At 40.8% G+C, this 26113-nt stretch overlaps 1 gene segment (V, D, J or C); it reads right to left on the bottom strand.

Moving 5' to 3' along the window:
* Positions 1-1966: 1966 nt before the first annotated feature.
* Positions 1967-20492, bottom strand: LOC144698249 (Ig heavy chain C region, membrane-bound form-like). The segment is given in 7 exon segments: positions 1967-2096; positions 2237-2364; positions 8164-8493; positions 8993-9298; positions 12911-13222; positions 14161-14460; positions 20403-20492. Coding segments are annotated over 7 exon segments (1404 nt in total).
* Positions 20493-26113: the final 5621 nt, after the last annotated feature.

Below are 26113 nucleotides of genomic sequence, written 5' to 3'. Positions count from 1 at the left end.
GTTTAGAATGCATCATTTAAAATGCAGCATTTTCTGTTGTTGATTCAGATGTGCTGAACGGCAATGCGGTAGAGGAAGGGAGAGAGATTGGGAGAGAGAAAGGGGTTAAGCATTAACTCCACCCATTCATAAATATCATTCCGAGTCTTTAAGACGTGTAGGTAACTTTTCTCTGCCTAACCCTTCCGATATTCAACAACAAGGAACCTCGCACCTGAACTCTGGGGTTTTAGAGAAAAGCGGCTCAGTTTCAGAGGGAAACTGTTGGAAGATAGTAGGGTAAGAAGAGAAACTTCTGCTGATATTCCCGTGATCGGGAGCCTCTGAAGGATCCTCTTACGGAACGATAAAGCAGATAAAACGAAATCCCTGGGGTGATAAATGCAAAATACTGCGGATGCTGAAAATCTGAAACAAAAACAAAAAATTCTGGAAAAATTCAGCAGGTCTGATAGAATCTATGGAGGCAGAAACAGAGTGGACTTTTCGAGTCGTCATGACCCTTCTACAGGCGGACTCGAAACTTCAACGCTATTTCTCTCTCCTCAGATGCTCTCAGGCCTGCTGAATTTTTCCAGAATTTTTTGTTTTTGTTTCAGATTTCCAGCATCCGCAGTAGCTTTCCAGCGTTTTCGTGTTTACCCCTGGGGTGATGTTCGGTGAGAACAAGGAGATGGTATCAGAGGGAATTGAGCAGGGGAAGAGGATCCCTGGGGTGATGTTCAGTTAGTTCAGGGAGATGGTATCAGTGGGAATAAGCTGATCAGGGAGACAGTTCATTATCGAAGCAGAAGGGAGAATGACAGGGCTAATGGATTTAACAGAAAAGGTGGAAGTGGAGAGTCAGTGAGTGTTTACCGGAATAAGGACAGTGTATATGCTTAACAGAAAAGGGGTGGGGCAGGGCGAGGTGCGGGCTATGTCTGTTTGTGTATTTAAGAGAAAATGCGAAGCTAGTGTCTCAGTATCCGATCGGCCCCAGGATCTGTGAACAAGCCCCATGTTCATGGTTACTTGCTGCATATCGTTGAATCCCGTCTTTGAGTATTATCGCCGTTTTGACCCCCCGGTATGTCCAATAGACCTAAAGCTCTGTAATAATTTGCAGGATTTGTACTTAATAAAATATCAGTGCCAGACGCGCTCCAGCCCCTAGAAATGCCCCTTGGTTTGTGCTCCGTATTCTGCCTGTGTTATATATCTAGCCCGTGGCACCGCCACCTTCAAAGTGTTTAATCAGACAATGCAGAGGAATCTTTACCCTGTTTCTGACCCCGGCTGCACCAAGCATGGGAATGTTTGATGGGGCATTGTAAAGGAAGTTTTCCGCTCCAATTTCCTGTCGTCTATCAGCCTCCGATGAAGCCGAACCCTACAGTTTGGAATTGCCAGACATGTGACTGTGACCGCCCAGAGTGAAATCACCGAGGTGACCCTCCCTGTTCAATCATTCCGCCTCGGGCAATTGCCAGAAACAGGCAGAGGTAAAGGTCTCCTTACACGGATGGGACGATGGGTAGCCTAATGGGGCCTTGGGTGCAAACAGATCCCAGACAGGACTGGTAAAACTGTGAGAAATGTGTAATAGGGAAAATGGAACGGTGTCGATGGGTCTTGGAGAAAGGAATTCAGCAAAGTCATAGCTAGTACACTTTTCATTCCAGATTTATTAGTAATTTCAGAGAATATTTTACAGGAAAGTTTATTTTAAAGTTAACAGAAATGAATATAATGACTGGGGTCACGTTGGGAATAGAACACATGCGCTTTGAGTTGGTAAACTGTATGTACCACTGGAACATAGATCAGAAAGAGAAAACAGCGGCTTATCGGAAAGGGAAGGGGGAAATAGTGAATAAGGAATGAGAAAAGTTACTTAATTACAATTGAAATCCTAACTCTAAGGAACTTAGATGCTTCAATTACATTACAACCATTATCATCTCGCACATTTCATACAGGTAAACGGAAATACTGTTACAGGTTCGGTTACAGATTCAGGATCACTAAGTTAACATATTTTAAATTGGAATACAGAGATCTTAATGAACAGCTGAGGAAAGGCTACGGGGTCCAAATTCAACCGATCACTTGATCTGTAAAAGAGGGAGAAAATAATGAAGCAGATGTTTATGATCTGGTGCATTTATGTTATAGTTTTTAATTGTTCAAATATTTAGAAAATTTTCAAACCGCTTCAGTCAGATTGTAGTGTTAGTGGATTGTATCTTCTCACCTTCACCAGAGTGACGGCAGTACTGTAGAAAATGCTCAGGTAGAACAGGACGATGAATGTGGAAGCAGTTGTCCAGATGTTCCCGTTATCGTCCTCATTGTCTTCAATCCAGATGCGGTCTGTGGAATCTACAGGGATATAACCGAGAAATTTTAATTACATTCTTATTAATCGAGGGTGTCTTACTTTTTTTAAAATATATTAATTCTATTTTATCTTCCTGAAGCTTTTGATCGCTTCAGTAATTAAATATTCAATGCATATCTATCAATGAATAATTGACTCTCAACAATCTCTGTCTGTTACTAACTCAACAGCTGCTCTCACTTTACATTTCTCATCCTGCCTCTATTGGAAAACGAGTTTTTTTTCCCTTCGATACCAGTTCATTTGGATCAATTTTGTACGACCTATCACTGGATTATATTATGATGGAAAATTCAGGAGGTTTACCAATTGATAACAATTATTTTAATGATAGGTACTGATAGGTATTAATTCCAAGACTCTGAACTCTGTTAGATATCTTTTGTGAATTTTGATCTTGTTTGTTTATTTGTGGTGGTGATGTTTGGGACATAATTAACTTAAATCAGTTTATTATTAAGAACATTGCTTCAGCGTGTCTCCTGGGTCTTTATGTGCTCCCAGCAATTTTTGGAAGATGTGTCCATTAAAACGGTGCATTTCAAATTGACTTTCGTCTGTAGCCTGGCATTTGCCTTTGTGCTTTTTAAATATTTGCGTATATGTGCACGAGTATCTCTTGCTCTGCCTTTAACTGTTTTTGTGTGCCATGTTGTATGAGTGTTGATGTTTGTGTTCCTGTGGCATGAGCGTTGATATTCTTATTTAAGTGTGGCCCGCCTTTGTGTGTATGTTTGTTCTTTCGTAAATGAGTGTGTATCAGTTTGTTTGTAAATTTGTTAATGAGTGTGTATCAATGTGTTTATATGCGTTGTTGTTTATGTTCACTTATTAATGTTTGTGATAAAGAGTTTGTTTACGACCATGCCTGTTAATATATCTGATATTGTGCCTTTTTATGTTCTATGTTTGATATGTTAATGATTGTGCCCCCATGAGCGTGTGAATATGTTGAGGCGTGCCTTTATGTGTTCATGGATGTTTCTAGCTATGTGTTAATGTATGTTTACGTGTCTGTGTTTACTAAAGCGTGTGTTTATATGTGTTTGTTTTATTGTGAGTGCTTGAATATATTCATAGCTGTTTCTTGTTCTATGTTTGTCAAAATGTTACTGTTTGTTCATTTATTTGTTTGTGTGCCCGTGTGTCAATTTTAATGTGTTTGTAGAAATGCCTATGCATGTGCACTATTGTGTATGATAGTGTGTCGTTAAATCTATATTGTTGTGCTCGTTGAAGCATTGTAATGAACAAGTTCATGTATGTGCTTACAGGTCCTGTCTGAGTCTGCTTATGGGGTTGTGTATATCTGTAATTGTGTCTGTTGTGTGTATCTATGCATGTGTGTTTGTGTGTGCTTGCGCACACACGTTTGCATGTGTGTGACTGTGACTGCATGTGTGTGAGAGAGTATCTGCGTTTTCAGGTGCCTGCGTGTGTGTGCGCATGTCTCTCTCTGTGTGTGTTTGTTTGTCGAGAGTGGGTGTATATTTCTGAGTGTGAGCTTGCATCTGTGCATATGTGTGGTGTGTTACTGAGAGTTTGCATGTCTGCATATTTTCGATGTATATGTATGCTCTTGTGAGTGTGTGTGTGTATTTGTGTGTGTGTTGGTTTGAGTGTGTATGCCTGTGCATGTTTATCATTGTGAGGGTCTGTGTTTGCATGTGCATTTGTGTGTGCTTGTGTGTGTGTGGTTCTGTGTATATGCGTCTGTGTGATGGTTTGTGTGTATATGTATGCTTGTGCTTGTGTATGTATGTTTATGTGTGTGCGCATGTGTCTGTCTATGAGTGTATGCATGCTTGCACATGTTTGTGTACGTGTGCCTCTTTCCCCGTGCCTATGTATGAACCTGTGTGTGTGTGTGTTTCTGTGTGCCTGTGCATTTTTGTGTGTGTGTGTGATCGTCTGCCTGTGTGTGTGTTTGTGTGTGTATATTTATGTGTGTGGAGGTGTGCGTTTACATGTGTCTTTGTGTGTTTTGATTGTGTGACTCATTTTGTATATGTGTGTATGCGTCCATGTGTTTGTGTGTATGTGTGTTTGTGTGTATACATGCGTGCGGGTTTGTGCATATGCCTGTGTGATTGTGTGTGCTTGTGTGTGCGTGTGTGTGTTTGTGTGTGTGTGTGTGTGTGTGCGTGCGTGTGTGTGTGTTTGTGTGATCTTGTGTCTGGATGTGTGTGAGTGTGTGTTCCTCTTTATGTATGTATGTGTGCGTGTGTGCTTGTGTGTGTGCTTGTCTGTCTGTCTGCCTGCGTGTGTTCCCAAATAAGTGTACCTCTGTTTTGCCTGTATGTGAGCTCGTTTATGCATGTATGATAGTGTGTCGTTAAATCTATATTGTTGTGCTCGTTGAAGCATTGTAATGAACAAGTTCATGTATGTGCTTACAGGTCCTGTCTGAGTCTGCTTATGGGGTTGTGTATATCTGTAATTGTGTCTGTTGTGTGTATCTATGCATGTGTGTTTGTGTGTGCTTGCGCACACACGTTTGCATGTGTGTGACTGTGACTGCATGTGTGTGAGAGAGTATCTGCGTGTGTATGTGTCTGTAATTGCATGTGTGTGCACATGTCTGCGTCAATGTCTGTGTGTTTGTGTCTATCCGAATGTGTGTGTGTGTGTGTGTGTGTGTGTGTGAATGTGTGTGTGTGTGTATGTCGATTTGTGTGCTTTTTTACATATGCTTGTGCATGTGTGTGTGTGCCTCTGTGTCTGTTTCTGTGCTTTTGTGTGTCTGTGTGTATGTCAGTCTGTGTTTATGTGCTCGGATATGCGTGCATGATCCAGTGGTGTGTGTGTGGTTGTGTGTGTGTGTGTGTGATGCCATTGTGTCTGGCTTTGTGCTTTCGTCTGTTTGTGTCAATGTCAGTCTGTGTGTATGTGTTCGGGCAGTGTGCATGATCCAGTTGGTGGGTTTATGCGTGTGTGTCTGTCTGCCTGCCTGTGTGCACGAATGCATGATTGTCTGTGTATGCCTGTATGTGTGCTCGTTAATCATGTGTGTGTGTGTCTGTGAGTGTGTGTGTGTGCGCATGTCTGTGTCAATGCCTGTGTGTGTGTCTATCCGAGTGTGTGTGTGTGTGTGAATGTGTGTGTGTGTGTCGATGTGTTTGCTTGCTTATGTATGTTTGTGTGTGTGCGTGTGTGTCTGTGTGTGAGTGTGTGCATGTGTGTGTGTATGTATGCATGCATGTGTGACTCTGTGTCTGTCTGTTTACGTTTGTCTGTCTGTGTCAATGTCAGTCTGTATTTACGTGTCCGGGCATGTGTGTATGATCCAATGGATGCGTGTGTGTGTGTGTGTGTGTGTCTGTCTGTCTGCCTGCATGTGTGCCCGAATGTGTGTATGTCTGTGTATAACTGTATGTGTGCTCGTATATGCATGTGTTTGTGTGTCTGTAAGTGCGTGTGTGTGTGTGCATGTCTGTGCCAATGCCTGTGTGTGTGTTTGTGTGTGTGTGTGTGTGTGTGTGTGCATGTGCTTGTTTACGTATGTGTGTGTGTGTGCATCTGTGCCTGTCTGAGTGTTTTTACCTCACTGTGTGTATGTCAGCCCGTGTTTATGTGTTCGGGTTTGTGTGCATGACCCAGTGGGGTTTGTGTGTGTGTGTGTGTGTGTGTGGATGTGCGTGCTTGTTTATGTATGTGTGTGTGTGTGTGTGTGTGTGTGTGTGTGATTGTGTTTGTGTCTATCTGCATGTTTTTGTCTGCATGTGTGTATGTCTGTTTGTGTTGATTTGTTCGGGCATGTGAGCATGATCCAGTGTGTGTGTGTGTGTGTGTGTGTGTGTTTGTGTATGTGTGTGTGCATGTTTGTGTGTGTGTGTGTGTGCCTGCCTTTGTCTACGTGTGTGTATGCAATTTGGTTTCAGTGCATGTGTGTGTCTCTGTGTGTTTGTCTGTGAGAGAGGGTGAGAGAGATCTGGTGTCAGATTGGGTGTGTGTCTTTGTTGTGTGTGTGTGAGTCTGTGTGTGATATTTTGCCAGGGTGTGTGTGAGTCTGTCTTTGTCAGTGTGTGTGCGTGTGTATGTGTGTGTATGTAAGTGTGTGTGTTTGTGTGTGTGTGTGTGTGTGTGTATTTTACGTACTAGTGAGTGTACATTTTCCTGTCACTGCTTGTGTGTGCGTGTGTTTCTGTCTCTGTGTTGCTTTGTGTGTTTTTCTGTGAGAGAGAGAGAGAGATCTTGTGTCAGATTGCGTGTGTGCCTTTGTTGTGTATGTGTGTGTGTGTGTGTGTGATCTTGTGCCAGGGTTTGTGTGAGCCTGTCTTTGTCTGTATGTGTATATGTGTGTGTGTGTGTGTGTGTGTGTGAGAGAGAGAGTCTCTGTGTGTGTGTGATCTTGTGCCAAGGTGTGTGTGTGTGTCTGTCTTTGTCTGTGTGTGTTTGTGTGTGGAGGTGTGTGCTTGTTTATGTATGTTTGCGTGTGTGTAAATGTGTGTGTGTGCATTTGTGTGTGTGTGAGACTCTGTGTGTGTGTGTGTGTGTATGTGTTTGTGTGTGCTTTGTTATGTACTACTGTGTTTGCACTGTTCCTGTCAGTGTGTGTGTGTGAGTATGTGTGTGTGTTTGTGTGTGTTTCTGTATGTGCGTGTGAGTTTGTGTGTGTGTGTGTGATCTCGTGCCAGGGCATGTATGAGTGTGTCTTTTCCTGTGTGTGTGTGTTTGTGTGTGTATGTGTTTATGAACTTGTGTCAGTGTGTTGTATGTGTTTTTATTATTATTGTTCCACACATCGCTGAGCATCAATAACGTGGCCTGACCGTGAAGGTCTGATCGATTGAGAACACTATTCGCCATTCTGTGTATGACTGTATTTTCTGTGGGATTCAATGTGACATCAAGCGATAGAATGCAACAATTAAACAGAAGGACCCCAGACACATTAGAAACAGAACCAGGAACACAGGAAGGATGGAATCAGCAGTTCTGATTTGGATTATGAAAAATGACCGGCAACTTGTGATTTACAAGAACAAGAGATTGAAAATCATTTCAAAACATCATGTTGCACTATGTTTGCCATGATTGAAGATTGCAATCTGAGCGCAGGAAGCTAGAAGCCGCCTTGTATCTGAACCCATATCATAGACAGCTGTTCAATTCTAAACCCTCTGCTCTGGGACGAGGAGGTTAGTGAGTTAATCTTCCCCTCTCCACTCCCTCTCGTTGGCTAAACAATTTCCTCTCCGGTTGTCTCTGTTGGGGAGGTGCAGGTACATTGCGTTAACTAATGCCCTCCCCCCTTTCTATGTTGGCTAAGTGGAGTAACATTTAGCGTTCCCGTGTGACCCTCACTTCAGTTCCCAGTGGGTGCGATGCGGCAACTTCCAGCTGGTAGAAGTTTGAATCGATGGACGAAAAGTGAAGCAGGAACAACGGGATCTAAATGCTGCTGCTGTGTGTGCTTGTGGGAAATGGGACATTGTCAGAATTCACCTCAGCGAGGGGCAAGTTGGTGAAGTAAGTTTGCAGAATTCTGTAATGAATGAGAATTATTCTGTCTCTAACCCAGGGTGTACGTGAGCTGGATGCACTGATTGTACAAGACTCGGGTCTGAGATCTGTAAATTCCCGACATCAACTAAACAGGCCTAACATTAGCAAAACTGGAAAACACAATTAATTAAGTGGCTGTGTATTTAATTCATAATTGGAGGAAAATACTTTATTATTTCTACTAGCGTAAGAAATCTAAGCGATAGATTCTCATTGACATGAATTAACGGTGTCCATCAGTGCAAGGGAAATGTTCACAAAACTCGGTTTACCGCTGGATTTATCAACCGTTCTGTTGATGATCTTCAAGGGAATCGCTTCATGTCCCACCACACAGGAGTAGGAAGCGCCGCTGGCCCACTCCTCCGCTGCAATTGATAACAGGCTGTACATGAAGAAGGAGTTATTGCCGTTCTCCGCCATCACCTCGGTGTTCTTGTAGTTCCCCGGTTTCACCGGCTTGTCATTGACGGTCCACTTGACGAAGATCTCTCGGGGGGAGAAACCTCTCACTAAGCAGCTGAGGGAGATGAATCTCTGAGCGGAGACATCTTCAGCCGGGGGCAGGAGGACAGAGACGGACGGTTCCCGCGGATATTTAGCTGCAAAGAATTTACAATAAATGTCACAAAAAATACTGGAGAAATTCAGGGACAATGATGCCGGTGGTTAGATGTGAGAGAAATGTGTTTTGCTTTGGCATTTCAAGATCTCCATTTTCCACTTTGGGGTCTGACCGGCTTTCTAGCTCGGAGCAGAAGTGGATGCAATCATTTACTCTGAGAATATGCGGGATTGGACTGTAAAGTTTCATCAGTAACAGTTACAGGCCATTCAACCGAACAGTTCTGTGCTGGTGTCTAAACTGCACACCAAGCTCCTCCCACCTTATATCATCAAACCCTGCAGTACAGTTTCTTGTTCATTCACCTACTTATGAATTTACTGCTTAAATGCTTCATATACGGGCCTAGTGGTTTTAGTTAGTGGAATTACCAATCAGACTAGCTCATTAATGCACTGTACACTAATTATTGGTTCTTAAACTTATACTGGGAATTTGCACACTGGCTCACTTATTGATTCATTCTCACCACTTACGTTCTTCCTTGTGGATGGAATTTCTTAAAGGAGTCGGCAGATCCTGATGGCTCACCACGCAGTAGAACTCAGCCCCACTCAGCCAGGCTTGTGTTGAGATGTTCAGGTTGCTGACCACGCTGTTAGGATCCTTTCCCGGCTGGACAGCAATCTCTGATTTCAAAGGCTTCTGCTCTTGTGTCCAGGACACGAGGACTCCATAAGGGGCGTTACTCACGATGCAGGTTAAGGTCACTGTCGCCTCCAGTAAGACCTGTTCTATTGGCGGCGGCTGTAGAGTAATTACGGGATCGGTGCAGTCGGAAACTGTGAAGCAGAAATGAATGTCAACCAAAACATCATCTTCAGAATCAGAAACCCAGTATTCAGCTTTCACTCTCACGACGGGAATATTTATTTGACCTCTCCCTGCCATGTAAAGGCCATCATTATTTGAAGGTCAGTGACTTGCAATAATTCCGGGAGACTCCATAACATTCCATGTGTATTTCCAGCCAGAACCACTGGGACTGGATAAACCAAATGCCGGTGCAACAATGTGAATAAATTCAGGTACAATTGTTTTATAGACAGATTATCACTCGTCCCGAAATCAAGGAATCAGAGAATGATAGAATGCTCACAGCACAGGAGGAGACCATTCAGCTCTCTATGTCTCTCTGTAAGAATAATGTGCGCCTTAACCCATTTATCCTCCCCGTTCTGTCACGTGCGATAACATTTTCAAAAAAACAATGTTAATCTCTTTTTTTGAAATGTCAATTGATTCCCAGCCTCAGAAAATCTTGGGGAAAAGGAAAGTGATAATATTTCACAGTGTGAGGAAAATGTTGTCAAAATCGCCTTCCTCAGGATTTTCCTATCCCTAATTCGGAGGACTAAACATTTCTCCCCTTTTCCAATTTCATTAATTAACCGAAACACCGCAATTCGATCACTCATTAGACTTTTGTACTCAAAGGATTGCAGCCGAGACGATGAAAACTGCTATCAGCGCTGCTCAATATGAAAACAGCAGCAGAAATAAAGTGCACATCTTTGTCGGAATTGAAGTCGTGGGCAATTACCAGTAAAGGCCTGCAGACATCGATCCTACTCACAATGTGATCAATCAATTTCGGATAAAATTAAAACCAATGACTCCTCACTCACTGTCCAACTTTTGAACAAAATGTTACCGTGTTTTGTGAGTTGATGGAATCCTGATCATCGGGGGATTCTGATTCAGAAAGAACATGGGTTCAGTCCCCACTCCAGATGTTTGAACACAAGTGTAGCTGATAACAGAAATGTAGTACTGATCAAGTACTGTATTGTGAGAGGTACCGACTTCAACATCAACTGTTAAGGCCCGGGACTGCCTGCTTTGTCAGTGTGACATCACATTTCCACAAATTCTCCCACGTTTTGCGTCGTCCACAAACCTTTAAACTGTCCCCTGCAAACCAAGATCTAGATCATTTATATATATAAATTTTTATCCACTTAGCTACTGTCCCTTTAATTCTATGGTCTATAACTTTCCTCACAGGTCTGTGGTGTGGCACTGTATCGAAAGCCCTTTGGAAGTCCATATAGACCACATCAATGGCCTTGCCCTCACTAACCATCTCTGTTACCTCTTGAACAAACTCCAGCAAGTTAGTTATACAGGATTTCCCTTTAATAAATCCATGATGACTTTTCCTAATCAATCTACATTATTCCATATGATATTAATTCCATCCGGAATAATTGTTTCCAGAAGTTTCCACACCACCGAAGTTAAACTGACTCGTCTGTAATTGCAGGGCAGACTTTTATAAACTTTGTTGAACAAGAGCGTAATATTTGCAATTCTCCAGTCCTCCAGCACCTCCCCCAAATGCAGGGAACGCTGAAAAATTATTGTCAGTGTCTCTGCAATTTCCACTCTCACTTCCCTCAGTTCTATTGGACGCATCTCACCCGCTCCCGGTGCCTTATCAACTTTAAGTGCCAACAGCTGATGCAATACCTCCTCCCTATCAATTTTAAACCCTTCTAGTGACTGAGTTTCCTCCTCTGTCACCATGGCCTGGGCAGCATCTACCTCGTAAGTAAAGACAGCTGCAAAGTATTCATTTAACACCTCAGCCATGCCTCTTGCCTCTATGTGTAAATCTCCTTTTTGATCCCTAATTGGCCTATTCCTCCTTTTACAACCCTTTTACGATTCATATGCTTATGGAATACTTTGGGATTTCCTTTTATGTTAGCTGTCAGTCTTTTTTCATAATCTCTCTTTGCTTCTCGTATTTTCTTTTACACATCCCTTCTGAACCTTCTGTATTCAGTTTGGTTCTCAAATGTATTTGCTTCCCGGCACCTGCTGTAAGCACATTTTTTCTTCCTTAACTTAATTTCTATCCCCATTGCCATCCAGTGAGCTCTGGATTGGCTTCTCCTGCCCTTCCCTTTTGAGGGAACATACTTTGACTGTGCCGAAACCATCTCACCTTTGAAGTTAGCCGATTGTTCAGCTACTGTTTTTCCCACCAACCTTTGGTTCCAGTCTATCAGGCCCAGCCCCATTCTTGCCCCATTGAAGTCCGCTGTCTGCAAGTTGACTATTCTTACCCTGGATTGATCAATGTGATTTTCCACCGTCATCCTAAACGTTATGATACAATGATCACTGTCCCCTAAATGATCCCCTCCTGTCAATTTATTTACTTGGCCCTTCCTCAATCCCAAGATGTCAGGCAGTGCCTCCTTTCTTCTTGCACTGGACACACACAGCTGTAGGAAATTCTCCAGAGTATAATCAAGGAATGCTGCTCCCTCAATGCCCCTTACGGTACCACTATCCCAGTATATATTCGGGTAATGAACCCCTCCCCCCTCCATTATAACTACTCGATGATGTTTAAACCTCTCTGTTATTTCCATGCTCCTCTCTATCTTCCCACTGGCTATTCCGGTGTACACATTACACCCAGCAATGTAATTGCACCCTTCTTATTCCTTTGCACCAGCCAAATTGGCTCTGTCCTTGAATCGCCTGACAGATTTTTTTCTCCAGTATTGCAATATTCTCCTTAACCAAAAACGCCACGACCACCCCACCCCGTTTCTATGCCCTCTGCTGTCTTTTCTGAACATCTTGTAACCAGGAATATTTAACACCCAATTTTGTCCTTCCTTAAGCTTATCGTTATCGCCCTAACATCGTAATCCCACAAGACAATCTACGACAGTAACTCCAAATTTTATTAACTATACTCCGTGCATTCACATACATGCGGTGCAACACTGATTTAGGCTTCATTGCATGCTCCCTTCTCCTGACTCCATCTATTAACTGACCATACCCTCTTTTAGTGTTAGCTGCCTCTCCGAGAATTCCATGCACCCTGGTATTACTCTCTGACATTCACTCCTTGTTCCTACGCCCCTCCTGAGTTACTTTGAACCATCCCCAGCAGCAAAACCAATAATGTTATTTAGTTCTAAAATCCAAATATTGCTGGAAATCTGGAAAAAAAAATGTAAATGACTAGCTAAAGTGTGTCTGTTTGCTGGACAACATGTGTCCCTCAACATACAGAATGAAATCAATTAATAAATAAATAAATCCAGTCAGCATCATGTCCCAGTTTATAGGAAACTGTTGTACAGCAAATCGCTGCTGAATATTCTGCTTTACGACAATGAGCACATTTTCACGGTCATTCATTGGCTGTTAAGTGTTTTAGGACAATCTGATGCTGATAAAGACGCTGTGTAAATGATAGGATTACTTCAGTGTGTTTTTGTTTCCTTTGGAAGGAAACGCAAGCGGGCAAATTGGCAAATGGGAGACATTCTCTGAATTTTAATCATTCCAAAATAATTCTTGGCTTGGACAGAGATTGGCACCAAGAATGGCCTTGAAATTTCTTGGGTTGTGTCTCTTACCATCAGGTTTGGTGATGTTTCGGCTTTGAGTGACCCCTTTATGAGTGACCAGGCAGGTATAGAGCGTGTGACTGAACCAGTCACCAGCGGGGACTGTCAGCCGACTGGTCGCCGAGAAATTCCCGTTCACTTCAAAGCCGGGAGAGGTGACGAAGCCCGAGACCATGGCCTGTCCATTCTTCAGCCACTTCACGTTGATTGAATTTGGACGGAAATCAACGATTGAACAGACGATGGTTGCAAATCTGCTGCTTGTGATTTCGTCACTGGGGCTCACGGTGAGGAGAACAGTTGGATGATGCACCACAATATCTGCAAGAAAATTCATATTATTTGGAATTAATTTTGCTTCAAACCAAACAATTAAAAACTGTAAAACTATTTACATAAAATCCTCAGGACAGAACCAGGCCAGCCGGCCTCATAGTTCAATGCTGGAGTTTAGGATCCACAAGAACTTCCTCTCGCTCTACTTCATCTTGCAGTGTAAAAACCACCTCCTTTACAATCTCCCTCATGTATCTATTAAGATTCCCCTGAACAGGGTCTCAGTAACGTCTCACCTACAAGGAGTCCCACAGTCTGCTCATCCTTGGTGTACAGAAGATTCAGATTTGCCAATTGTTTTTTTTTAGCATTCTGTTGTACACATGAGCTCTAATTCTTGTCTAAACTATCAAATTATTTCAGTAGTATGGGGACCTTTATTCGGTCACACCACAGATTTTTATTTTGTCGAGAATAGACCACCAGCCTATTCGCTGTTACTTGACAGGTGTAATCTATCAGCTCTGGCATTGTCCTTGTAATTAGTTTAGCTGCTAGTGCAACGTCCCTGTAGCATTCTCCTTACGTGGAAACCAGAACTACATACAGTATACTCGGTGTGATATGGAGGGGATAACTGCACACAGTACACCTATTGTGATGTGGAGACCTTAATTATACACAGTACACTACATTGTGATGTGGAGAACAAAACTGTCCACAGTGCAATAACTGTGATGCGGAGACCAGAGCTGTCCATGTCACACTAAGTGTGATGTGGAGGCCAGAACTCTACACAATCCACTAAGTGTGATGTGGTATCCACAATACACTAAGTGTGATATGGGCACCTGAACTATACACAATACTCTCACTCCATTCTAACTCATGTGATGCAGAATTTAAACATAACTCATTTGCTGACCACATTCACCCTTCACCCAGCCCCGGCACTGCCGCCCTTTGCATCCCACAACACGAACCTGGCATTTCCTTCAGCCAGACCGAGTCGCTCCGTCGAACCTCGCAGTAGATTTTGCTACTTCCAACCTCTGATTCGGTGATGGTTAACTGGCTGCTCAGGGTGTGAGTCCCCTTCTTGTTCAGCACTGATGGGAAAGTCTTCAATCCAGCTTTGATCGTCTCTTGGTCTTTCTTCCAGGAAACGCTGGTGATTTCGGGGGAGTAGTCCGCAGCCAAACAGCCGTAGGTCACGGAGCCGGCAGTGTTTGCTTGTTCACAGGAGGAGAGCAGAGCGTAGAGGGTGGGGTCAGACGGTGTCGCTGGGAATGAAGAGTCAATTGAACAAGTTAAACATATGTTTCGTGCTTATGAAATAGGCAACTTGTTCGAAGTTTAATATTGGTATAATTAATTTCCAAAATACTCTGATCATAAACTGCATTTAGGAGTTGATATGCCCGATGGGACACGCCCCCATGATGGCCAGTCTTGTACATAGGATGAGGCACAAGTCGGAAAAGGGAAATACTGCCCATGAGGCCACATAATAGAGAAATAAATAAGGCATATTGTAACCTGGGCTTCCTCCAGCCCTTGTTCCTCTGTTGAGAAAACATCAATCATTCCTCAAAAACTTTCACTTTAGATCCTTCCACATTATTTCCACTGAGCTCTCGCTTAAAGTATTTTACTATCAACCTCTTATCAGCAGCAAATGACTATTTTAATGCAGCAACATTTAGCTATCTCTGGGCCAGGATTGCCGACTATCTTCCATGAAGGACATCAGTGGGACAGTGGGGTTTTTACACTAACCTATTCTAGTTTCATGTTCAACATGTTGCTGTTTTCAGGGGATAAACTTGGATGATGCTTGGCAGCATTTGCTTTAAAGATTCTGTAACTCCGAACGGTGGACCGACTAGCTTCATTACTTACATACAAACTTTTAGCACTTTTATAAAGCATGACCATGAGTTGTTCAATGAGACTATTTGATAGCATGGACGGTTGGCTTTCCGCCAATCACAATTCTGAATTAACTCTCCAAAGTTGCCAATGCTCAATGTGTTTACAAATAATCCATTATTATCAGCTATCTTGGTTAGATAAACAGATAGATAGATACATAGAAAGATAGATAAATAGAGAGTTAAAGAGATCGGTCGATAGATAAATAGACAAACAGATAGATAGATAGATAGATCTATCGATCGATAGAGATAGAGAAAGAGAGAGAGAGAGACAGTCAGATAAACAGATGGATGGATGGATAGATAGAGAGAGAGATAGAGAAAGAGATAGAGAGTGATAGAAGATAGAGACAGACAGACAGACAGACAGATGGACAAGGTAAGCACGTAGGCAGATAGACAGACAGGCAGACAGACAGACAGACAGACAGACAGACAGATAGATAGATAGATAGATAGATAGATAGATAGATAGATAGATAGATAGATAGATAGATAGACAGACAGACAGACAGACAGACAGACAGACAGACAGACAGACAGACAGACAGACAGACAGATAGATAGATAGATAGATAGATAGATAGATAGATAGATAGATAGATAGATAGATAGATAGATAGATAGATAGATAGACAGATAGACAGATAGATAGATAGACAGATAGACAGACAGACAGATAGACAGATAGATAGATAGATAGATAGATAGATAGATAGATAGATAGATAGATAGATAGATAGATAGATAGATAGATAGATAGATAGATAGATAGATAGATAGATAGATAGATAGATAGATAGATAGATAGATAGATAGATAGATAGATAGATAGATAGATAGATAGATAGATAGATAGATAGATAGATAGATAGATAGATAGATAGATAGATAGATAGATAGATAGATAGATAGATAGATAGACCGATCAATATATTGATCTTTGCATCGATGGATGGAAAAATGGACGCATGAATAGATACATGTTCAGAAAAAGGCGTTTCATCTACACTGCACAATCAAATGTTCACAGTTCAAAGACTGTACTGATTAGATGCAAGAGAGAAGAACATTGAAGTTCCACATCAAATTCACAGCTCTAGTAAAGCCTTTAGAACAACAGTAAAACTGCTTCTATGATAGTTCATCAAATGTCCTTAGGGCAGTTGGAATCAGGTTGTGCATTGAGTTAAGTTAAATTCATATTTTTCCAGCTTTCATTCCCACAGTAGATTGCATTAGACAAGGAGTAAGGCACCATACTGTCCATTTAAGCTGCACAATTTATTTCCAGATTCTATCATATCGCAGAAGGTAACGTTACAGTCACTTCATTTAACTGTCCTGAAATTGAACTTTAGATCAGGTCAATCTGATTCAAATGTTATCTGTTATTGAAAATGTTTAATCATCATTCCTTCATCAGAAACTTGGCTTTTTTTTTAGAATGAAATGTACTTTGAATTAACGATCTGCTACTTCATTGGAGGAATTGAGGCATTTAATTTTACATACCTCATTCGGAGAACTCACGCCCAATGAGTTTGATACTGGTTAAAGTTCCTTGAACATTGACAGTGCCAACACGCTCCTGTCAGATACAGAACAGGTGAATTATACTAAAACTCTCTTTGCACAGTCCTGTGAAACGCTGTATTTCAGGAATAGTAATGGTGGGATGCATTCTAAAACGCCCTCTATTCCGCATTGTTAGTTAAAACTTACGCTTAGACTGGACCATCAACAAACCACCGGCTCTGATACAGCAAACACTGAACAGGAAAAATATCTTTCTACACTTTGCATTCCTTCTGCATTCCACAAACTGGGATACTGATCTTATTTCTGAGACACCTTCTCAAACTTAATAACAGACTTGCACCTTTCTCGGATATACAAACTTCTTAAATAAATGGTTCGAAATTAATTCCCTGAAATACAGGAGAATGAACCAGAAAGTTCACAAACAGCCAGAAGGCTCACGCTTCTCGCACAGTGATCACGCACATAGAAACAGAACAGACATAAACAATGCAAAAATCATTCTATTAAAGATAGATTTCTCCAGTATCCATTAGTCCGTTTGAATTGATTAAAACTTTTGTAAATTTATGACCACGTCACTTCTTTGAAATTAAGCTGATTCTAAATTGAAAAACTCCCTTTGACGGGCCTCAATTTCTCCCTGTCTGTGTACAGTTTTCACAACAGCCTTAGAGTTAGTTTGGCTGAAAACAGGAACATCAGAATAATTTACATTCAGGGTAATTTATGTCTATAACAGGGACATTGTAACAGAGCAATAATTTAACAAATCGGGAGATATTTACACTGAACTCCGAATATTCACTGACATAAATTTCAGAATTATGTGTAACCATTGAAACTGCTGAGGCAAAACACGAAGGAAATTAATTAAATTGTACAGCAACATCAAATGGAGCTGAAGGCAGCTGAGTAAGAAACATGTTGCTTTCCAAGTTAATTGAAAATAATTTTAAATAATTCTCCAACCATGAGTTTTAACTTTAATCCTGGACTCAGCACAGCACATTTGAGAGATTTTTTTGTAATGAATTTGCACTCTTAGATTTTATTTTCACATTGTTGATATTATACCCTATTATGCCAAATTAGTTAATAATTTTCTTCTTCTTCTGATTTGTCTCTTGTTAATAATAGGCTTAATTAAATTAAGGTGACACTTCTTAAACAAATAATTCCATACACATTCGGATAAATATATTATTTTACTTTTAATAAATTAAGATGATCAAAAATTTATAGGAATGTGCTCCTATACCTACACCCGTGTAAGTTTTTCATGTTTGTGACTATGTTGTCACGACCTAAAAGCTCTTCTGTTCTAAACGTGTATTTCACATGATAGGTTTATAAATGGGCAGCTAAAAAAAATTTTAAACACTATCCGGGTACTCATATCGGTAATAAAAATGGAGTGCATCATCCTCTAGTCACTAAAGTGGGACTTCGGAGTTTAAATATCATCCCACATTTCAACAGCAGTTTTATTTTTAATAACTAATGTAGCCCTGGCAGTTTGTCGCCATTTTCGGAGCCTCCCCTTGATAATAATACAGCCAAGCTTCGAAATACCATGCCCGTAATCCACACAATGCACGTAAATTTGTTTTAAATAGATAATGAAAATAAAATGCGGCGGATGCTGGGAATCTGATATAAAAACGGAAAATGCTGGCAAAACTCAGCACGTCTGGCAGCATCAGTGCAGAGAAAAACAGAGTTAACGTTTCGAATCCGTATGACTCTTCTTCAGATCTCTGCTTCTCCATGGACAGATGCTGCCAGTCCTGCTGAGTATTTTTTCAGCATTTTTTGTTTAAATATATAATGTTACTTATTGAAATTAAGATCCACAACCATCAATGCAGAACTGAGAGATAACAATTCCTCTGCATCACCTGAGACACTGAAAGTCAACGAGCAAAAAGAACAACGATTTTAATGAGAATTAAAGGTAGCGCCCATTTAATTCAACCCGTATATCACACAGCTTTGCAAGATTGGTTGTTGTTCTTCAATTCAGAAGTTACATTTATAATTAAGCCAACCTGCTTCAATTGCAATGTTTGTCCATTTCCAGCCTTATGCATTCTGAACTTTCTCTGAATTAAAATAAAATTACTGAGCAATTCATTAGCTGCAAACTGTTTAAGATTGGTTTAGTGATAATGGTCTACACCAAAATTGAAGGAGAAACGCTGTTTGGCTGCATAGCAAAGGTTCAGCAACCCGGCAGATATATTAAATTAGCTAGCTGCAATTTACAAAACACATTTAATATTGATAATTAATTAGCAGCTTTCAACCTGCGTAAACCAGGGAGGAACCAATTAATTTAAAATCCCTCTTCGAACTAAACACTGCAGTGCGATCAGTGTGCATTATATTAAGAAAAAACAATGGAAATTGCTGGAACTTCTGCATTTGTCCGGCTGCCATTAATTGTGCTGCGTTCTGCAGCAGAGTTGTGGATAGCACAGATTATCTGCTAAATGTCTATCAATATTATTTTTTATTGCTGTTATATTGGGAAATATTGCCGCATTATAGCCGTTTGAGTTATATTCATTTAACTCCCCATCACAGTTCAAATTCGCTGCTTATGTACCTTAACATTGCATTATTACCTCAAGTATTAAATAGGAGTATCGGAAGCAAAATATTAATTGTTGAATCTGCAATTAGCACTGAAATATAACTGCATCAATATATCTATCAATATTGATTAAAAAGCCTGCCTGCTTTGTAACTATAACTGTCCTTCATAATGGTTTAAGCACAAAACCAACACACGGTAGATGCGATCGACATTATATGTTGTAGAATCACCAAATAGGTCCACGAGCTTTAACTGTTCAAAGTAACCCAGGCACATACTCTCCTCAGCACTTAACACCAAATCACAACACCGAGGGACTGAATCCAACAACTGCTTAATTACCTAAGCCCTTTCAGCAGAATCAGGTGCAACATTTCAAATAAACCTCAATACATCGCACAGAAATCGCCTTTCATTGAACAAGTCATTTATGAAATAAACAGCAATATGAAACAATGGCAGAAGAATTGTATTTCCATGGATCATTTTTAATGCATTGTGTTGATTTTCACGGTATATTTTAGAATATCTGGCGATATTACTGCATTTTAATATGTCATTTAAACCTGACCCAGGTAGGAAATTTGTTAACTCTGTTGTTCTTAGTTATGGTAGCATTTCACTTATTTAAGATGAACATTCGTCAACATTATATTGATATTTTTCAGCGCAGTTAACACAAATAAACATGACAAACATTTATTATAAAACCCGTAGTTTAAAATGACATTTTTGACTTTGATAGCACTCGGTTTCCTGTCTACAATCTTATTTCCAACTCTTTTAAACACAATGCTTTCAGTCGATTAGAAAACTTGCAGAAATCAGATGTCACCGAGATTAAACATGGTAGAAACACAAAATTGTTTAACAAAACTCAGGTATTTAAAGTAAGCCAGGCACAAAGCCTCATCAGCAGATAAAAGGCAAATCACTCAAACAAGCCCTTAAAACTCCCATAGCTTTTTTTTTTGCCGAGAAGCAGAACAATTGTTCCGTCCCTTTGCAGCATAATTAAATGAAACATTGTCAACATAGAATCCACCAATACAAAGTTTCGGTTAACACATTAATGATAAAAATAAACAGAAATGTGAAACAATGAAGCAAATCCAACAGCACAGAATGAAGGCATGTTTCTTACCTGCAGTCACCGTCACCATGGTCCCTTGTCCCCAGTAGTCAAGATAGTCACAGTGTTACATTTGCTGGTCTGGGTCACACAATAACCAGTTCTGCACACAAGTGGAAAAATTCAATATTAATTTAAATGTTACAAACGGAGAGGCAAAGTAAAATCATGACCGACTTTATCAAAAAAGTAAAATTGTGAAATATTTTTTAACACTTTATAAATTACACTGTTTTATTTGTATTTCACAGAGTAACTGATGATCATGCATTGAAATCAACAACCAATGATTTAATAATTAACACTTTAGCACCTCTTGAAACCTGTCAGTTGGAGAGTTCCAGGCACAGACAGGGCTTTGATTAATATAGTTGTATTGTAAGAAAAAATGCATTGACCCAAATGCAATCAATTAGCCCCGATGAGGTTTTTGCATTAACAGTAACGGCTGTGCCCCCCAGTATCACTGTGAGACGCACCATGTCAGAAACTGTGGCGGACAGTTAAATGTGAAATACAGAGATTCAAATCCACAGTGGTCTGAGAAACCTGATTCTGAATACTGTAGCAATACATCATTGTGATATTTCAGTTAGAACTCTTCATTATGTTAATAAAGCGGATCGAAATAAGCCTTTAACATCTATGCCCCTATTTAGCAAGACAATCAAAATTAGTAAAAACGGAGACTTTTATACATTTTTCGTAATTCAGTGTTCCTTCAAACCCTTATTGTTGGTCATATTTATTTTCTTTGACTTTCCTGGTGTGATACTGATCGCAGATTTGATCAAAGTCCCTCTCCGGGGTATTTGTATGAGGAGTTCGCTATACACAGCACCGTGACCCACTGTAGTACCACAGTGACACGCACCAGCACACATACTGCTCTCACTCACTGATTGTTCCTATAAGAAATAAAACCTTTCAGTCAGCAGAAGATTTGCAGATTTTGATTACATTTCATCGAAGAGTTTTGCTCAGGAGCAGAACTTTAGGCTAAAATTATCCCCGTTCACATAATAATTTGCCAATATTTCCATTTGGCTCCTGGTCGCCAGTTGCACACATTCTGAGCGGTAACTATGCTCTTTAATATACAGAGTTAGTCAACATTTTATTTTTATTCTTTGCCACTTTATTGCTTTGGAAAATGTAAATTTTCAATCGAGGTTCAATCACATCTCATAACCTATTTTGAGCTAATACTGACCTATGATTCGCTGTAGTTATTCCTCTGCGGTTTCTGTACGAGCTCTGGGCTTGTTCAGGTCGCTGTGAGTCTTTTGCACAGTAATACCTCGCGGTGTCTTCGGGTCTCAGATTTTTAATCTCAATGTAAGTTGTGGACGAGGTTCTTGATGGGATGATTCGACCTTCGACTCCAGGCGCGTAATACGTGGTATCCGAGGGTTTTCTGTAAGCAAGGAGCCACTCCAGCCCTTTCCCAGGAACCTGTTTAACCCAGTGCACATAGTAGCTGTCCAGACTGAACCCGCTCACTGAACAGGACAGTTTGCGAGAATCTCCGGAGTTAGCGGTCTCTGAAGCCGGCTGGGTCAGCACGATGGCGGATTGGACATCTGTTAGCGAATGGAAAAAATGTAATTACATTAGAAAACAATCAAATCAGTGAATGGAAATAACAAAGCGATATCAGAAAAGAAGTAGACTTCTGCTGTATCACTGTACAGTCAGGGATACTCACAGGTGGAATAGGCCAAGAAGAAGCAAAGGCACAGCGCAAATCCCATCCTTCAGTCTCTGGGTATAACTGACTTAGGAGCGTGACTCTCCGTCGCAGCGACACCTGCGGATTGTGAACCAGGAGCTGAACCGTCCCGCTATTTATACTGGCTAGAGTCAAATAAGAGAGAGAGAGAGTCAGAGCTGGAGAATGGGAGTCACTCTCCTCCCCCAGTTAACAGCCTGACTCCTCCTCTCTTTTCCTGTCTGGGTCCAGCTGTATAAACAATTATTAACCATTAATAATCCGTGTTCCACAAATGTATCTTTTTTGATTGTCTATTTATCCTTTGGAATGAGATACTATATCTCCAAAGCAGGTTTAGTTTTAAATTGATTCAGGGCGAATCTTTGCATTCCCAATAAACACCTCACATGTGCTCAGTGTCCAATTCCACTCAGATGGACTTAAACACTCCCATGTAATTATTTCGAAGATCAGGAGAGATCTCCCCTGTGTCCAGGGCCAATATTTAACACTCAGGCAACATTCCAAAATCATATTATCTGGTGATTTATCGCAGTGCAGTGCATTGGATCTTGCTGTGCACGCATTCACGACCATGTTTCCTTGCACTACCTTGGTGATTATATATTTAGAAATAGAAAATCTTCATTGCCTGTAAAGAGCTTTAAGGTATCCTGTGGTTGTGAAATGCACTGTGGAACTGCAAGTCTTTCTTATTTCCATTGGCCCCTAACTGTGGGATCGAAGATGCAAATGTTACTGATATTTGTCCAGAGAGTGCGATGATATTTGTCCGAGGACATACAATGTTCCGGAGTAATATCACTTAATTTCAGATATGGTTCATCGTGAAATGTGCAGCTTCGCTTTAAAACAATCCTCCGTGAATCAAAGTTCCACTGGATCTCAGTTCACCTGTGCGAATATTGTTCTTTCATTTCACACTGAACTATTCTAAATGCGATAAGTTGAGATCTACACCAAAGAGTCTTTGTGTAATGAGACTGCACAGTCCAGCCGAACCCTATTTATTTGAGAATTAAATCACCGTGCCTCCCTTTCTTATTGATGTGACATATGCAGCCCACAAACAATGGGGATATATGTAGCAACGCAGATAAAACAATATCGATCAGGCTGAAACCACTAAACCAGAAATTATATTCAGAGATTTGGGGCATCGCGAGTTTGATTTTTTTTTTGATGTTGTTAATTTTCACCAAGGAAGAGAAATCATTGAATTTATGGTGATATTAAAGCAGTTGTGTTCAGCTTTTTAGGTGCCAAAACGAACTGTGCCAACAGGTTACATATGAAAATATAAAGCCTGCCATTACAATTGTACTAACATTTCAGTGAATAATTTGAGTTCCCAGTCAGTCAGTCTCCAGACTGGCATTGTAACTCCGCCGACTGCAGGTCATTGGGTAAAGTAGAAACTTATTAAAGGAATCAAACCTTGGTATTATAGTAGTTAATGTGTTCTTTATATCTGTGTGATACCAGCTCAACTGGCATTTCCTTCTACAGGATTGTAAAAGAACTTTGCAATTATCAGAATCAAATTGGCCTTAATTAATTAAAATCCCAAACTCATTGTATTGTTGTTGTCGCGTTTATTTTGTTCTTCACGTGCCATTCACAAAACGCATTTTCCTTAATATCATCTCATGAGAAATACAATTCTGATCGACATTGCCTAACGATTTATTAGCTGATAAATTTATTCCCAGTTTGTTGAACAACACGTTCATCCCATATTTCTCCGCCACAGAAATTGCCAGGATCCCAGAAATGTATCTTCAGGGAGGAGCGCTAAGTCACATTGCAATTTACAGGAAACATCTGTGGCTGCTGTGTAGAAATTTCAACAATCAGTTTCCAGTCCGCTGATCAGAGATAGGAAGGCAACAAGAACCCAGGTGTTAGCAAAGGAGCCTATTTATACATAGATCTGCCCAGCAACAACATGCCCAAGCAGTTCATGTTCATCTCAATTGGGTATATTGACTTTCATTTCGAATGAATTAATAACTTGAGATTGCTTCCCAGAACCTGTATCCTCTCTGAAGTACCAGGATGTGAATCCTAGGAATAATTCTCAGAGCATGAGGCTATTGTGGCAGAAACCAAGGGAATGATTTAGAGAGCCTGGGGTGCACTTGACGCTCCAGGGAGCATAAACCCTGGATGTGATCCCTAGAGACTGGGGGATATTAGAAGCATCAGGGAGCTTAAATCCTGGGGTTAGTATCAAACACCGAGGCCCAGCAGTCTCACCAGAGAACATAAACGCTGGGAATTGTCCCCAGAACCTGGATTTTCTGATGTATGACCGTTTAGTTGCTGGAAACCTGGGAATTGCTTCTAGAAGCAGGGATTATCTGATACGAAGTGCCCTTTAATCACAAGCCATATTAATGATTCACAGGGGCTGGTCCCAAGTCACACAGACACACATTGAATCACAATCCCTGGGCATTATCTCCAGGTGCTGGGCCTATATGACACAGGCAGCCAAACGAGCACAATCCCTCGGAATGATACCTTGTTACTGGCCCTATATGACACCGACAGACATGGGAGCAGAAACTTACTTGATTATCCCCTATTTCTGGGCCTACATAACATAGGCAGTGGACTAGAACTCCCATCCATCTCTTTGTCGCCTCTAGACCGGAATATTCCAATGGTTTCCTGACCATTCTCCCAGAGTCCACCTTCCATAAATAGGAGCTCAAGCTAAATGCTCTTGCCCGTACCTTATTGCACACAAGTCCCACTGGCCCATCAACCCCATTGTCCCTGATACAAATCGGCTCACGTTTAAGGAATGCATCAGAAATAAAATTATCACAGTTGTTAAACTCGCTCCATGGCGTCCACCACCTCACCCCCGTCCTCACTACCACCACCCCCATCCCTATCAGCTCCTTCAGCCTGACAATCCTCCCAGTTCCCTTCCCTCCTCGAATCCTCACATCTTTTGCATCCGTGAATTTTATCACTTGTTGCCTACTGCCTTGGCCATGAGCTATGGAATTCACTCATAAATCCCTTCTCCCTCTCTCCTCCTATTATATCCTCGCTATAAGTTACATCGTTGACCTAATGTATGGTCATCCATCCTTTTGTCTCCTTACGTGATTCGGTGTCAAACTTGGCCTGTTAATGGTCTGGTGAGTCAGCGTAGAGCGATTTACAACATTAAACGTGCTATATAGTTGCAAATGGTTGTTGGATATAATTCGATTTCTTTCTGACTGAAGGAAATTATAAATGTTTTATTAATCTCAGTTCACGTATAGTGAGATTCTCACTTTTACTGCCACATGCCGAAATCATTACAAGGTCCCATGTGATGCGCTGATGATCAACTAACAACCTGTCACAAAGAACAATGTGTTCATACACGTTATGCATGCTCCGATTTAATCACCTTTCCAAATGATTTCTGAGGACAGACAGACATTGCCTTGGTAACAGAATGATCGGTGGGACAATGCGATCTAAATCTGAGCACAAAATAAATGGATAAGGCTATTACAGGACCTAAAATTATATTTTGAATCGAAGGGAATAAAATATTGAAACATAACTGGAAAACATAATCATTTACCTTTGCAGAATTCGCATAGAAACATTAAGAATGATGTGTTTAGACAAACACGCACAGGGACACAAGTAAACAAACAGACACACAGAGATACAGGCAGACAAACAGAGACGTACACACACACGCACACACACACATACACACAAACACACACACACAGACACGAACGCACACACCCACACACGTTCCCTGATCAAAATTCCTCCCATCAATAAATGCCAATAAATATACATTAATATAAATTAACAGGGTTTGAAACACTTTGTCCTTTTGCTAATGTTTATTTGCACAACAAAGCTTCACTCATACGGAATTCTTTGCATTTTTTATCCTTTGCCACCCCCTGTAGAATATAATGATCTTATATATCTTTGTAGCTTGTTTCTAGATGCG

Source organism: Cetorhinus maximus, chromosome 23 (genome assembly GCF_964194155.1).
Source record: "Cetorhinus maximus chromosome 23, sCetMax3.hap1.1, whole genome shotgun sequence".
NCBI lineage: Eukaryota > Metazoa > Chordata > Chondrichthyes > Lamniformes > Cetorhinidae > Cetorhinus > Cetorhinus maximus.
This window is presented reverse-complemented; position numbering and strand designations above follow the sequence as displayed.